At 41.1% G+C, this 16,632-nt stretch overlaps 3 protein-coding genes across 3 annotated transcripts in view; 2 read left to right on the forward strand and 1 right to left on the reverse strand.

The window, feature by feature from the left end:
* Positions 1–14,373, reverse strand: part of Arl5 (ADP-ribosylation factor-like 5) — a 102,432-nt gene extending 88,059 nt beyond the window's left edge. Inside the window, exons 1-2 of the mRNA XM_071594894.1 lie at positions 14,148–14,373; positions 13,854–13,921 (exon numbers count right to left, since the gene is read on the reverse strand). Of these exons, the coding sequence (XP_071450995.1) occupies positions 13,854–13,899 (46 nt within the window). The 5' untranslated portion in view covers positions 13,900–13,921; positions 14,148–14,373. The remainder of the gene's footprint in view (positions 1–13,853; positions 13,922–14,147) is intronic.
* Positions 14,374–14,478: 105 nt separating this feature from the next.
* On the forward strand, positions 14,479–15,776 carry Tcs6 (Threonyl-carbamoyl synthesis 6). The gene is made up of 4 exons (XM_071595171.1): positions 14,479–14,603; positions 14,692–14,820; positions 14,985–15,146; positions 15,662–15,776. The coding sequence occupies exons 1-3, from the start codon at positions 14,578–14,580 to the stop codon at positions 15,127–15,129; spliced, it is 300 nt and encodes a 99-aa protein (XP_071451272.1). The 5' UTR covers positions 14,479–14,577; the 3' UTR covers positions 15,130–15,146; positions 15,662–15,776.
* Positions 15,717–16,121, forward strand: PIG-P (phosphatidylinositol glycan anchor biosynthesis class P). The gene has a single exon (XM_071595467.1). It carries the CDS (start codon positions 15,717–15,719, stop codon positions 16,119–16,121), a length of 405 nt encoding a protein of 134 aa, XP_071451568.1.
* Positions 16,122–16,632: the final 511 nt, after the last annotated feature.

The following is a 16,632-nucleotide window of genomic DNA, read 5'->3' on the forward strand; positions in this document are numbered from 1 at the left end:
GGTTTCAACCGGCACGAATTGAGATTCGGTTCAAATACTTATACCGAAATCAGCGCAATGTTCTGAATACGGCTCGGTCATTGCAATTTTTATTAACTCCGGGGAAAGACAATAATACCACCACAAGAATAATAAGTCCCTTCATGAATATTGCGTCGAGTAAATAACGACGATTTTACATAGCAAAATATCCAGTTCTAATGAAGGCAGTAGAAAATCAAATTCAAACGATGGTTTAATGTATTCATACGTCGGAATGTATTGATGGATCATCATCAATTCGGCGGGGATTCTGCTCTGAATAAGTTTTCGCGGGAGCAATTCTCGATTTTTAAATCTTCCGCTGCGGACAATGCGACATCCGGATCGATATTTGAGCCTTTCACTTTTCTTTTTAGCCAGAAAAGCCTGTCGAGTAACGACGCGATACACTGGCTAGGAGATTGACATCAAATTGCGGGACCTTCGGGACCACCGTTAAGGTCAATTTAGGCCCCCAAGCCACCGAGAATGACTAACACGATGGCGAGGGGTTCAAACGAAGATTCTGAGATCATCGCTCCACAACATCCCGTTTGATTTGGACGGCGGAGCCCGACAGAGCGAAATGGTGGGGGGACAATTTAAGGGGCGCTGCACTTTTTGGCTCGGGATCCTTGCCCGCCCGGGTCAAACTCAACGCTCGGCTTGCTCTCCCGAGTTGTGCTACATCGCACTCCGGTCGTAGAATCGCGGTCTGCGGGTGGGGGGGAGGTGGGAAACAATCGCTAATCCGCAAGGAGCCCCGGGGGGATTACTCGAGGGTGGATTTATAGAATTGCGCGATGCCCTGTTGTTCGTGAAATGTTAAGATGCCATCATCATCGACTCGAACACGACCACGGTCCCGATTTACACGAATGTTTTCATGGCGGCTTGGGTGATGTATTTATGTGAGTCAAACTACTTTAATACAATTATGAGAATCGAAGTCTTCAGGCCGAAAGCGGGCTTGACATGAACGTCAAAACACAACTTTTTAGTTCGAGTGAGATTTGGGTTTCGTGTTTCCGCCCTTATTCATCAAAACTCACCTGTTCCTCGACTCGAAACCCCACGAAATTTGACGGCAATGGACACCTCGCCACTAGAATCGCGCCGATCAGCATACTGCGTAACAGACGCCCAGGTACGGCGTGTCAAATTTGTACAGTTGCGGGTGGAGAGAGTTCATCTTCATGTAAGGCCCATGGCTTCCCTGAGTTCAGGTATCCATCAGTCACGCAGCATGGGTTTAGGTGGGGATGTTTACGGCATTTGAGGCGGGGGTCCGAGAGTCGTGGACGGGGCAGTTGCGAGGGATAGAGGCTCATTCCCGTAGTGTAACTTAAAACATTAGCTATCAAAAATTTAGCTTCACACAATTAAATACTCCGATAGCAGTTATCTTGAATTAAATATTTCTACATTAAAAGAAAATGTACACTAAGATTCATGAAAAAGAGAGAATGGTCAAGGTACCAAAAAAACAAGAGCATTTTAAACATTTGTCATTTTGTTGATCGATATAAATTGGAATTTTAAAAAATTGTTTTCCACTTTTTCGGAAAAATGCTTCCCCTTACTTCCTCACAGGAAGAAAGAAAGGAAAATGCCAGCTCCAAGGGATCATCATCCCAACGCTTTATCTAGCCTACGGCACTGATCATGACTTCATTCATCAGGAGTAAAAATGATACGATTACGATGATCGGCATACGATGGTAACTGACGTCGAACGGTCGTCTATCATATAAAATTCCTATCCGGACCGTTTTAGGTCCCTCGCGAAATGCCGTTCGCGCGGTGCGCCCCACCCTTTACCAATTTCCTCTCTCTTTGGATTCACTACAAGGGCATCCGGGTGTATTCGATTGGCAATGTCTTAAAAGATCGAACATATTCGGAGAGAAGGCCATTCACGGTCCGCATGGTGTTGGTATGGAAATGAATCGCATTTCGGGAAGTTCGGCGCTGGAGAAACCTTGCAAGCGGTCGTCGGCGTGACCTATACGAAGACTTGCTAATGGAATTGAGCGACGAACCTTTAGCAGAAGGCGTGGCGGATTAACTGGCCACCTACGTAAAACGCGGAAGATGCACAAAGCGTGCCCTTGGACGGGAATAAGACTTCTCTATGATAATATTAATTACAGGACCGACTCGTATGCAAATGAGAACCCTCAAATATGAATGCATGCAACGATACGCTGGTTAGAGGAATTTCATTTCCCAAAGCTGCACAAATCCCAAGCCAAAAAAAGCTCCATTTTTTCCGGCGCCCTCTGCTCCGCGGGAGGCGTCACGAAAACACCGTAGAAAATAATTTCAGGCTTTAGAAAATTTTTCATTCAGTATAGAAGGTCATGAACAAAGAGATTTTCAAATATTATTTCCATTATGAGCATAATTATTCATTCCTTCGGCGTACAAAAACCAAAACAAGCATTTTCAAACCGGGGTTGTTTGATAGTGAAGGGCCTGGAATGTATTCAACCTTGCGGCGTGTGAAATTCACACTCATCTAGTTAGGGGGCCAGTTCCTTGCACAGTGCCGCAAGTGGTGCAAGGGTAAGATATGGATAACGAAGCTTGCCTGTAGCTTCAGGTGTTCAGAAAGTACCCGACGGATTTGAGCGCGGACCATCCGACTAGTACTCGAACACACTCCTGGTCTACCACGCTACCTGCAGCGTATAGCAAGTATTTTACATCTAAGTGGAAGACGACGTTCTAAAAAGATTGAAATGTGTCATTTGTCTAAACCGGATAACTTCAGTGGCGTAGCAACTCAAGGGACCTTGGAGAGACGTTGAAAAAGGGGAACGGAAAGAGAACTAAGACGAAAAGACGACTAGGCAACAGAGATAAGGAAAAAAAAATATTTTGGGGACGCGTATGATTTACCGTTGGGAAAGGAAGCCGAAAATATCATGAGGACGGAAAAGATAAATTTCATTAATTTTTTTTCAAATTGAAACTGGCGAATGCCACCTTGATTAAACGTAGCTCGGAACGCACTTTGAAAGCGTCACACACAAAATAAATCAACTACGAAGTGCATAATTATACGTATTCTCGATTTCAAATTCTGCATCCAATTGCACCAGACTACTGCATCCGACATTGAGCATAATTAAAGGATCACTGCGAGAGAAATGAAGAGGGCTTAGTTAAACACACAAACAAAGTAATAAATTACAGCGGCTAAGTATTCCAGTAAGTTAACGATATCTATGGTGAATGTGGGCACAGCAGTAAGGACATTGAATAAGTACGTCGCTAAGGAAGCCTTTGCGAACAGGACCATGATTGAAAGTCTTCGCTCGGGACATAAGGATAAATGTTCGAAAATTACGGGCCCTAAATGTAAATTGGGAATTTTAACGCACGCACTAACTGCAAATGAATTGAGTAAATGAAATTTAGTAGCGACAGATATGAAGCTATCATTCCATGGTGCAGCAGTTGAACAATCGACGGGGCGAGCGTAGCTAGATAGGCGGCTCAAGAAATGTCACTATGAAGAAGGATAAAATGAGACGGAGGAGACGCATTATAAGTTATAGGAGAAACAAGATGAAATCAGAAGACATGTCACGTGAAAGATGATAAAAGATAGTAGGGCGCAGAATAATGCGTAAGAATAAAAATGTTGAGTCGGCAAAGTGGGAATGAAAATAATTGGAATTTTTGTGAGGCGTGGGGTGGAAAGATAAGAAGGCATAAGTATAGCAACGAATGTACCTTCTAAGTAGGTCACACTTTTAATTCATCGCCCCAAAGGTCGTCAGGAGATAATATTATCGCTGTACCTTGGGAACTCTCAAATAACCCAAGAATAATAAAGTGATCCTTATCGGTGTTCGTCCTTTCATATCGAGAACATTTTTTCAACCTATTGTAATTAACAAATGGGGAGCGCGTCATTTTTTTCGTGAATGTGAATCGGGGAAAAAAATAGAAAAAGAAATAGATCTCGTGGACTCCTATAGACTACAAAATCTATGCAAAACCAGAACGATAAATAATTTCTATTTAACTGTGCCTTACTTTTGACAAAAATCAGGTGAAACCAAAAGAGCTTTTCGTTGAACTGCACTATTTCTGGTGTGATTGAATGGAATTGGCAACCAATGACCGAAATAATTGTCTTTTTCGCCAGGTGAATATATTAGTGGAAAGTTGGATTTATTTCGACCAATAACACCCTGACACTGTTCACCGGGCGGTAACGAAATATTTACAATTAATGCTTTTATCTTACGACTGCTTGTTTAACTGAATCAAAATACTTGTTTTGTGCTGCAATTTCGCATGTCTCTTTTCATTCTTCGGCACGTAAACGCATTCCTGAAATAGATGCGGTAATTCAACAGGGGAATACAGGATTTATGTATTCTGTACGCTTTTCCCGTTATGATTATTACTCATTAAATCACTCTTTTATCATCTTCCACCAATTATACAAGTAAATTTATTTTCATTAATCATTCATTGGCAATTCAATCTCACGCGTACGCGATACTTAAAAACGCCAGCGATTAAGTGCTGAAATGTCATCCGGGATCCAGCGGGTGACGACGTGTTTTGACGCAGACGAGACAAGTAATATATCCATAAAACAAAATTGTCCTTCGACAAAAGTATTTCCCCATACATTTTTGCTATTGCATTTCACATAGAAATATTATTATCGAAATTCCGGTCATCATTTAAATCAATCAGTTCAAGTTCATCTTCATGAAGATCATTAGTTCAACGCGCGCAAATCCATTCCATTTTAAATGTGAGTCGGTTGGACCAATGTACTTAAGCCATGAAAGACATGGTAGAGGAATAAGTGTATATTTCACGGCCGATGCGAAATTCTCTAGTACGTGAGGCGTGGAAAGAAAGGCAGAGGACGGGAAAAAGAAAGTCATGCGTCGTAAATCATAGCGAACGACAGAGCGCGCCTGAATACGTGACCGCGGAGTGAAAGGTGGACTTTTGTCAGGACGCCAACAAGGATCTCGACGGATTGAATTGGATGGGGGACGAATATTTCGATGTCGAGCATTTTTGCACACACGCATTGAAATTCTAAACTAAAAAGGAATACGACAAGAGCAGGACATTTACATGCGTGCACCCGGATTCCGCAAATCACCAGGCAATACAATAAAAGAGTAGTCCTTAAACACGGGAAAGCAAATTCGCCGGACAAAACACATTTGTCAAGCATTTAAAGAACTGCAAATAATTCCGAGGAATTTTACATTTACATTTTAAGAAAGATTATCGTTTTAACTTTCAATAACCAGTCCACAACCAACAATGAATAACATCCATGAAGTGATATTGTTCGGAAATTCGGCAAATGATACATGAAATGATAGGAAAATAGGATATAGACTGTCATTTTTCAGTTTCTTGACTACTTTGCAGTCTTGGTCGCTTTCGAGAAGCCCATGAAAATAAGAACGTAACTACAGTTGTGGAATAGCAGGAGGAATATTCCGGGATAACCCCGCACACAAACTTCCTTAAGAGGATGGAAGCTTGCTGCTCCGTGCTTGTGTTAAAAGTAAACAAAGCGAAAGAGAACAAAAATTCACCGAAGAATAATCAAAACATTAAAATACTACTATATCGGGAAAATTTTATCCAGAGAAACGGCGTGGGAAAATGTTTACTCAATGTCATTCCTTTTATTATTTGATATGGTGCCACAGTCGCCGTTGACCCTAAAATTCAATCTGAATTAGGCTGAATTGAAATTCTCCCATTTGACTTCAACGTCTCATTCGAAAACTTCTGTTCCGCGAAATTGGTTGCTCACAGATGAACAGAGACTTTGGTATACCCAACACCAAAACACATTTTCGGTAAAATAAATGACGAACGGCGCCCCGAACAACCATTCGAAATTTAAAGGAGGAAAGAAAAATTCATGCCTACTTTCATTTCCACGCCACGTCCCAGTGAAATATAGTATCTCGAACTTCCCCTCCCGAGATATCGCGACCGTTATCACAATTCACCTAATCGCGGTTTTATCGGCTGAATAACGACCGAAGATGTTTTTTTCCTGACAAACAGGACCCTCCGTCACGCCAGACTCCACAATCGTCTGAAGATTCCGGGCAATCCCGGGTAAAAATATCCTAATTCTAGGTTAAGGAAACCATCTCCAACGATAAAAAAATAAACCTACAATGATAGACGTGCCCGGCGTCGGCAAGAGAGAATTCAAGGTAGGGGGGCAAAGTGAGAAAATATCACCGACTTATATTTCACGTTCAAAAAAATAAACCTTAACAACTTTCCCCTTGTTACGAGGAAGTAGAAATCGAAATGAGGGCAAACAATATTTAACAAAAATTACAACTTTTCCCATGTTTTCCTCGGAAATTCATGGAAAATGAAGAGAATAACTCTTTGAAAATGGATGATTCGCACAGGAAACCTTGAGAAGTTCATGTACTCAGGCTTCACTAGTTTTCACTTAAGAGTTTACAGATACTTCCTTCACCGTCTGTATCATTCCGAGTGTCTCTGGCCATTTTATGGAATGTGTGTACATATGGGTATCACTATTCGTATGTATACGATGGTGAAATCAACATAAAGAACATCCAGTCAGGCTAGCTAACCTGAGCTGCTGGATTGAGGCTTTCATAAAAGCACAAGAAAATAAATCTGTTGGCGACACCAACGAAGGTAATAAGAGAATCCCACATTATATCGGGGAGTTAGACCACCCCTGGATTTAATGACGAGTAGGTATACTCGTTCTACTTAGGCACAATTACTACTTAAACTTAGGCTACTCATTCAAAGGACAGCACGTCCCAAAATTTAGATAGACACCACGGTTGACACCCACCATTCTTTTACGATGAACACCTCACGTTATCACATTGATAATTAAAAAGGCTTGTCCCCTAACAGCCCCTGCCACACGCCTTCGTGGCGGCTCACAGGTTATGACCTAGATGTAGATAGCTTTAGACGTTTACCTTTTCACTGTACCTAAACGGAGACATGAGAACGAAGGATTTATGTATCTTACATAACTATATGATGATAGAAGGCGATAACGTCATTCACGAGGAAGATAAGTGGTGACGAAAATATTCATTACGGAGGCGGGACGCGAGATACGCAGAAATTAACCCTCGCTGCGCAACTACGATCGAAATTGCTCGCGCCGGACGAGGAAATCAGCATTCGCGCAAATGACCACTGTTTCGCGAAAACGGATCCCGCCGCCAACCTCTATGAAGGAGCGTAGTCGTTACAGGAAGTCGCACCAAAAGAAACTAGCGAGGAGAAAGTGAAAGTTGTTACCCTTCATCTGTTGAATAACATGGAGCGTTCACTTCTTTCTTTTGGGGCACCTTCCTTAGGCAGGCTCAAGCATTCGAGAGTGAACTAGGTACGCCGCAACGGCGGCTCTCACGTAATGGCAAATGAAAGGGGGATGGCCGTGTCCCTCCCACCATTTTTCCTCAATCTTTTTGCCTTTAATGGAATTCCAAATCGACATTGCTCGTATGCCTGACACTTGAAGCGGGTGGATTGAATAGGCGCAATTTCACGATTGGTAAGGAGGTAGGAACATTTATCGGAAAGCTATATGGAATTATGTATATGTGCTCTGACGTGAAGACTTCGTTAATTTTACGTTGCGGAAGAAATCATTTGTGTGACCAAAATTTCACTACACCGTTATCTTCGGTGGCTCGTATATCACTTAGGGTGAAATGGACAAAATAAAATACAGTCAGCGTTTTGAGTGGCTGTTGATGTCACTGTGGACAAGTCCTGATACCTACACTGAAAATGCTGCCACTATTGGACATGGTTCCCAGTTTTTCCTGGTCCACCCCTTATGTTACATTTATGTTTCTAAAACTTTTTCCCCAAAAATACTTCTCTCCCACTTTTGAATAATTATTTACTTAACTATGCCGTCCTGGGCAGGGGGAATAGGGGTCATTGTTCCCCCGTTCAGTCCTGGTAGAAGAAACAATCCAAAACCTATGCGTATAGCTGTCTTTTAATTAGCTCGTCGACTAACCCGAAAGGGCGTATCCGAAGGGTTGCCATTAAAAGGGAAGAATTGCATATATCATTCCATCTCAACCTCAAAAAGAGAGGTTATGTGGTTTCCTTGTAAACACATCGGAACACAAGGAGATTCCAACTAATCTGTATGGATTTGCAAAAAAATTTTAAGCAATATACAGCCGTATGGATTCGGAAAACTTTTTGTTGACCTGTGTCATTTTACTTTCCCTGGCTGTGAAGTTCTTCCGACAACATCCGGGATGGAAGGTGGTGGGCGTGGAACTCTCCAATCCCTCATGCCCCTCCCACCGATTACGATGACTGCCAGAAAGGTCGGTGAAAGGCTCTTGCATGAGTGTCATAATTACCACATGCGGCATTTTCCCCCAGGGTAATGTCTGTGGTTCGATAAGGTTGTCCTAATAAGGGTGCCTGAACCCTCGATTACTCGACTGTGCTTTCTTTTTCTCCATGACTTTCCTCACGAACAACGTCTGACACTGACGTAATGGTAACACACACTGCTCTTAATTTTACATTTTGGTACCCATCTTGAGCTTCTGTGCATAGTTAGCTCGGATTTTTAATTTAACAGAGACCAAATACGGCCGCAACGATGATATTTGGTTATGCTCAAAGTGATTGTTCGTAAAAATCGTAAGAGTAATGAACGCGAAGGTCTATTTATAGAAAAGGGGCATTACGTGCTATGCTCAATGAACAAAGTCAATGCTCTTCTTGTGGATTTACTTTGGTAATCGTAAGTGGAAAGGAGAATTAACGCGTTGGAAATAAGTGAAAATAATTAGCGGGGATGTGTTCCTTTCATTAGTTCTGTCAATTTTTCTCCGCGCACGAATTCCCTGATTGAGCGTCAGGTGTAAACATATAGATTAAGATCGGAAAGCTCCGTGCAACTAGTTCAATTCCCGGACTCGGGTGCATGAAACCCGCAGGCCTGCGCTGTTGGTTACTCGCAGAATATAGCTGTACGGGTAGAGCAGAGCTTTGAATGATGGTTTTGTAGCTTCAGTATCGGGGCTGAAGTTTTTTTTCGTAACACCGAACGTATCGTCGTATTATCTCGTTAGCCAAGTTGACCGGGCATAGCAAAGGGTGGGTCCTCAAAGAATGATGCTCATTTACTTTTCAAAAATATAAAATATTCAATTGCATAGCGCGTGTTGGAATACGTAATACTTGAACTGCAACGGTCGTACATCAAAATGTAATAATTTCAGGACATAGAAAGCATTCCCCCTGGTTTGGGACTAAAATTTGGAACTAAAACCCATAACCCTCGGAATCCGGCCGAGGGCTTTCGAGGGATCCAGCACGAATGCCCGCCATCTCTACTCAGCGAAATTTCTTGGTTTCTTAAAAATTAGATCACTCTCCTATTGCATTTATTATCGAAGATGAAAGTGTCATCTGCCGAATGACATAAAGGGTTGCAAATTTAGTTCGACTTCTTTAATTGGGAAATTCAAAATTACGTGAACACCGAAGACACCCAATACTACGCTATAGTAGCATTACTCATTAAGATTGACGACGTAGTTTAATAATATTAACGGAAGATGCTTTGGGGCCATTATTAACGGCCAAAAAATGCACGAATACTTTTAATTTGGTCAACCGTGACTGCTGTGCGTAGGGAGGATGAATTCTCTTCAATGGGGAGTCTGCAAACTGCTATAGGTGGGATGTACCCAAATGGGAATCGGCAGTGAACCGTATTTAATGCATTTTTTATGAGCTCGCCCATTTTCATCGCTCAGACTCCGCCGATTTACTTTGTTTAGTCGTTCGCACCACGACGCGGAGTCACGAATAACAAAACAACCCCTACAAAGGTCACGGGGTGGAAAGCCTTTCTACATTTACGAATGAACGCGGTGATAAAGAAATAAAACTCTAGGGTGATAAACTCCGGGGGATAAACTCTGGGGGAAGCAATAAATCAGGACATTTTTCAGTATTCAAATCGCCATCCCACCAAAATAACACCTTCACGACGCCTCCATGAATTAATTCCCATGACGCGAGATATGGGAAATGAATAGCAATCCGAATCCTACAAATTACGATATCTCGGCACCACGAATGACTGTAAAGCACGATGCGTTCCCCTCAGCTGATTAAGAACGGAACTCTGACCCGGAGCTTCAGGTGTCGTAGGGGGAGAATTTGGTTGCGGGACTATTGGTTGGCGACGGACAGCGGAACGGATTGGACTGATTGCGGAAGACAAGACCAATGTCACGGCATAAGAATTTGGTGCCACAGCCCCCCCCCCTGGCCCACCACAACCTGGTTCGGCTTCCTCATTTTCTTTTCATTCGGTAGCCCTCTCTCTCCCCACCGCTCACACACTCGGGATCCGCCCTCGACCTTGGCGTGCGCGACCTTCGCTCGCGGTCCTTGTTTCCCAAGGGTGCACACTATTTATTATTATTATTATTATAAATTCGAATGCTCCACAAGCGAAAGCACGCCCAAACAACGCAATCAACTCACGTCCCAGCAGCGTCGGAAGAAAATGAAGGACGTGACAGTTATCGTACGCATATGGTGTAGCTCTAGCACTATGAAATATTCGCTGAAATTCCTTCTTGGGCCGAGGAATAGTGAGAGAATTCATCTAATACACCCCCTTTAAATCCATCTCTCACTTTACTGGGGCAGCTAGAACCCCACAGTTGCACTGCCCCTATATTACTGCATTCAAGCGAAACCTGGGTATTTAAGATAAGCACGAATGTCTAATTTTTTTATCGTCTGCACGCCGGCCGGATTTCCTCAACTTTGATACCGAGGTGCTCTGAAGAATGGTGATGAATTTTGATGCTGCGCACCTAGTTTGGAATCACTTCTCGCCACACAACATAGCGGTAGAGTTAACGCTAACATGTGGCTGTATCTGAAAGCTGTAGGTTTTGGTATTGAGAAGTTTCTGGGGAAAACATAGGAAAGATTAGAGTTAAGAAGAAGGTCTGGGCTATGAGTGAACTCGGAACGAATGTAACAGAGAAGTTATGAACTGGTTTGGTTATGTCAAGAGATTGAATGAGAGCCGAATCACCAAATAGATATGCTTTAGGGAGGAAAGGACAGACAGTTGTACGAAGAATTTCGTCGAGGATACACCGAAGATGACGAACATTAATAAGTAATAGAGACCGCATGAAATAATGCGCGAAAGTGAAGGAGACGAAAGGAGCATGCAAGGACAACGCTGGGTGGTAGAAATTAATGAATGGGAGTTCATGCACCGAAATAACGTAGAATGAATCCTTTTAAAAGACCTCGCCGACCCCGAAAGGAAACGGTTTGAAGTCTCTCTACGTGCAATTCCCACGATCAGTAATTGGATATGGAACTCGTGTGTGCCCAAATTTATTCCAAGTTAACACTCCAAAAGCCGTTTCTAGGCGATGCGAGTTAATTCTCCTCTGTAACAGGCGCACTGTAACTGTATTACAGCTACCGAGCTGTACATAGAAAAACTTGATCTGGAAAACATAAAACATTGTATCGCACCGTCGAGGACCGGGCACATGATACTCTGAGAACCAACCAAATCATTTTCGCTCCCGATAAATTGCACACCTGCTGTCGAGAGGGCTGACATGTGGCTTCACTTCTGAAAATTTTGATGCACGTAGCGATTTGAATCATCCCCTGCCACACACCCTAGGGGTGACTTGCAGGGTACCGTGCCGATGGAGATGCAAAAATTATAATACATTATCAAGTCAACTGGTTGCAGAAATAAGTGGTACCTACTGGCAAAAACAAACCATGAACGTCAACTTTTTTATGCAATACCGTAGGATGTAATTTGAACCGGACGAAGGATTGAAATCGAGCGCAATTTCGGGATCATATCAAACCGACTTGGACCACAAAAGCCAACGGCGTAGGCAGAACGCCACCCTGTAATCGTTGATTAAATTCCACGGAATGATGCTCGAGACAACCCAATTCTTCTCCACTAGTTGCTCACCAAGATTCCGAGCATTGAATGAGATGATAGCGGGGAAACCTGCATGAGGTTATATTTGTAAAAGTGAAAGAGGGGATCAATTCTTCCATCCCCTTTCGTACGTCAATGTATTTTGCGAATAGCATTTTGAGAATTTCCATGCATAATAAACAAAGTTACCCTAATCGTTATTTATGATACCGCTACATTCCCTGAGGACGTTTAGAGTCATCGACTTTAACTATCTCTTTCAAATACTTAATTAAACGTAAAAGGAGTCGACCAAATGAATCCAAATTTGCAATATTTGTCTTTTCTCTGGTGATCCATCTCAGTTGATGCACACTACGAAGTGAAATTGATGTTCTGTAAAATTATGAAATGCTTCGAGAAATGAACTCACTGCGACAGTTAAAGTGATTTAGAGGCGTGATCTATTAAAATGACAAATAAAACGACAACGTGAACAAGGATGATGTACATAGGGGCAATACAAGTCAAAGTAGAAAGACCACAGAATGCCATTAGTCCTAAAAACGAGTGTACGAACTGGCTGAGCACGACTAGAAATTCTCAAGTCAACACAGCCACATTACCTAATGTTTCCTCGGGCAATCCTATTTCCTTTTGATCATTGAAAAATGCAAACCTAATTGAGCTACACTGAAAACTGCAAACATATTTGGAAAATTGGGTAATGAGTTCACCAATAATACTGAGATGGATCTAGTCCAGAGATGGTCGCAATTACTCGCTGGTAAACATTAAAAACACCGTTTTACTATTGGAAAATTGTATTCTCACGTAAACAAGGTGGAAAAATCCCCCCTTTGACACCATTTAACCCGGACCTTCGTAAAGCTACTGCAGTCTAAATGGAAAGATCATTACAATCTACAGTACTTCTCTTGACAGAACCCCTACAGAAAATGACCATCATTTTGGCAGCACTAAGATCAAGTAACTGATGTAGCTCCGGATAACACATACCTCAAATTCTTGTTTTCTAACAGAAAATACCCCTTACAATGGGACAATAAGGTTACGCGAATCACATATTACACTAAATTATTACATTACAATCAAATTCGATGCCATTAATGTCTTAACGCTTCACGTGAACATACAGACATTGAGTGACAGCTAGGTTTTTCGCATTAATATTTTCAAAACGCCAGGATGGCCATTGAACTTGTCAACGGAGCTCCTGCTCAATAACCACTTCACGCGCTCACCAAATCTGATAAACAAACGAAACGATCCATGAAATACGAGTCCAGGAGTATCTCTGGAATGAGGGCACACCCAAAGCATACGACACACGTAGGGTATAATAGTCTATCAAAAAAGTGAGACCGAAAATCTGTCTCAACTGCACTAGCCTTGAGTTATAACAGAAAATAAAATAATGATCCTAATTAGTCTTACTGAAATTGGGATCTTAAATGGATCCTAGGGAAAGTTTCATCTATGCTAAACCATGCAAAACAACTACTTTAAGCGTAAAAACCTACTCAAGGTTTTCACAGAAGCTACGGTGAAATTTAACACATCGCACTTAGACTCATAACCTCTATAAAGGTCCTCGAAACGAAATGTGGAAAAGGCACATTTAAGTGTCCAGGCATTTCAATTTTCACGAAACTAAATTTATAGATACCATTTAAATATATAACAACTTCTGGTGAATTCAGCGTAAAAGTAATGGATTATTATGTGGACCCTAAAAGCATAATTTGAAAAGGGAAGAAAGTAGAGTGGAAATGAAAAATACAAATTAATGTCTTACCTTCGTTTCCGAACAAACTCCATATTTTGGTGAAAAGGAGCCCCATCTTCAGGCTCCTAGGCGAGATCCTAGGAGTAGATATTAAATTTATTTTTTATCACCACAAATTTTACACTCGCCAAATTTTTGTAATTGATTTTTAGGCTTCAAAACAGCTACAGTTAAGCAATAAGAATTTTTAAGAAAGAGCAGTTTGAGTTAAGTTGAATGTGAAATATATTAATAGCATAACTAAGCAGCTTCGTGGAAGAGAAAACTACTGTAACTTCGTCGGTTAACAGCGTTGCTTCTTACCTGATCCTGCTACGTTGATTAATAAATCACTTAAGATAATTCACTTAACACTGAAGCCGATCCCACTTGAAGAGATCACAAATATTTCACACAGGGGCGAGAAAAAGTTGAATTGATGAATTTGCCACATAAAATGCCTAAACTTCAATACATACAGCTCCGCGGGGACATGCCACTACCACAGCACGAACCTTCGCAATGAAAGTAAATGACACACTGTCAGCTACTGCTGGCTGCAGAACGGGCAATGTTGAGAAGAATATCGGTCAACGGATATGACGTCACGTAACAACTGTTGTCAAATTTGCTGCAAACAGATGAATGTCAAATTTCGAATGGTTCTGCAAGCACCGAGTCCGCATTGTGCTAGAAAACGATTTTTATATGTGACATTAACATGGTATGAGAAACGTTCATTTTTGTGGTAGCGATGGAATGCAGTGACTTGTATAAAGTGTATCCTTTGCCATGCCCTTCTTCCAAACTTTCACCAAATGATTACAAACTCTTACAAATGACATTATACATTCTTAACTGATGTTAGATGTGTAAGTATTCCATTTCCAACCGATCGAGAAGCTCTTATAGCGTATGATGTACTTCGTGTTGATTCAGAGCCGAGAAGAAGTGGTGTTTCGAAAGTGCTAAGCACTGACCATAACATCATTAAAATGTAATTATTAAGGCCGAGTTTCGTAGATTGGCATGCTTTTAGATAGACTTTTGATAATACTTCATCAGTATTTATTATAATGTTGCATGTAGCTTAGTTCGGCCATATACGTCACTTGCAAATACTAACTATTCAAATGTCTTTTTTTAACGATGTTTACCCAGAGAATTTGCTGCGAAAGAAGCTCGACAAGTTAGGGTCGCTGTGCATTCTTTCATGGAATTCTTGGTTCTTGTAGCACAAACAATGGAGCGATTCGGACCTCCTAGAAGTGACACTTACTGCCCGGACATAATTAAACAACATTAAGACCGAGGACTCCCACGGTAGGTTAAATGTTGCCTAATATCTATTACTTCGCCCACTGAATGCTTTTTAAGATAGAGGAAATGCATACAAAATGAGTGATTGAAAAAGTGTACTGTAAGACATAGCTTGTCACAGAAATAGGCTCATGTTTTACCTCTGCCATATTTCTACAATTTCTGTTCACTGCAAGGTAGTATGAATGATCTGGTTAACCATTTGCCAATGTGTAGATAAAATTCGCTACATTTTAGTGTACCTACATCAAATTAAATATGTCAAACACATTTTTTTAAACTTTGGACTCTTACAGAGGTTCTTTACAAATGTGTTTGTTTCACACTTGCCCATTTCAATAGAATGGCAAGAATTCAAAATCACTAAAGATTCAATTCAATATGTGTAAGAATTGTTGCCTATGAAAAATTCCTAATATAGTCACATAAGGTGACTTATGATGAATAAATTAATATTTATATGAATGACAGATGTATTAAAAAATTGATTCTCATTGTATTTTATCTTCACCTTTTAGGTTATATAAAGAATCTGTTGATGACTTGAGCAGCCGAATTGAAATTCATTCATAAATGTCAGAACACAGTCCAGCTCCAACGCCATCTCGTGCTGTGTATGGGTTTGCCTTTCATCTGGCATCTCGAACTGCATTTGCTCTGTACTTGCTGTGGGGTTTTGTTTTACCTATGCTGCCGCCTTCAGTGGCATCACTGCCCTACATATCACAGCTTCCTCAGCCGTATTGGGCTGTTGCCATTCCCATTCATGCATGTGTTGCCTTGGCGACATTTGCATTCCTCATATACCCTGGAATCAATCTTACCATGACACCTGCTCCCGATGACATGCGAACTATCCGGGATAGTCATTCTCGCCGGCTCCCACTAAAATCAAAACACACCAAAGGAATTCCTCCTGTTGGTGATCTAGATATTTCTCATGTATGTCGCACCCTTTACCTGAACGAAGATTTGTGATGAACATGATGAGTGCTTCAAAAATTTGTGACTTATGGGAAATAAATTGTATCGTTTATGAATGATCATTTTTTTAAAAGAATGTTTCTGTGGAAATGTGTGTGTGATATGGAACAATGTATTCTCAGTTATGGAAAATTCATGTTACTTGACCGAATAAAATTTTTGTGAATGGTTATAGCTCATAAATATTTTTGATGATTTCATATTGTTTTATCATTCTTCAAAGACTATGTAGAACAGTTTAAGTATTACACATTAACTATGGCTGTTGTGTACCATTTTAAGTCTTTATTAATGGAAAGAAGATGACTTAAGACTTTGGGTCACATAAGAAAGGCCTTTTTTGTCATCTTTTCTAAGTGCACTCACCAAGGGATAACTTGTGATTCTGAATCATATTGAGATTTAGGATGGAGATCTTAAAACTATTGCTGAATTTCAAATTCTGTTTTAACATTTGCCACAAGTTTAATGTAGAGAGTAAATAAAGTTTGCTAAAATTTGGGTG

The sequence above is a fragment of the Hetaerina americana genome, unplaced genomic scaffold (genome assembly GCF_022747635.1).
Source record: "Hetaerina americana unplaced genomic scaffold, ioHetAmer1.1.p SCAF_7, whole genome shotgun sequence".
Lineage (NCBI taxonomy): Eukaryota > Metazoa > Arthropoda > Insecta > Odonata > Calopterygidae > Hetaerina > Hetaerina americana.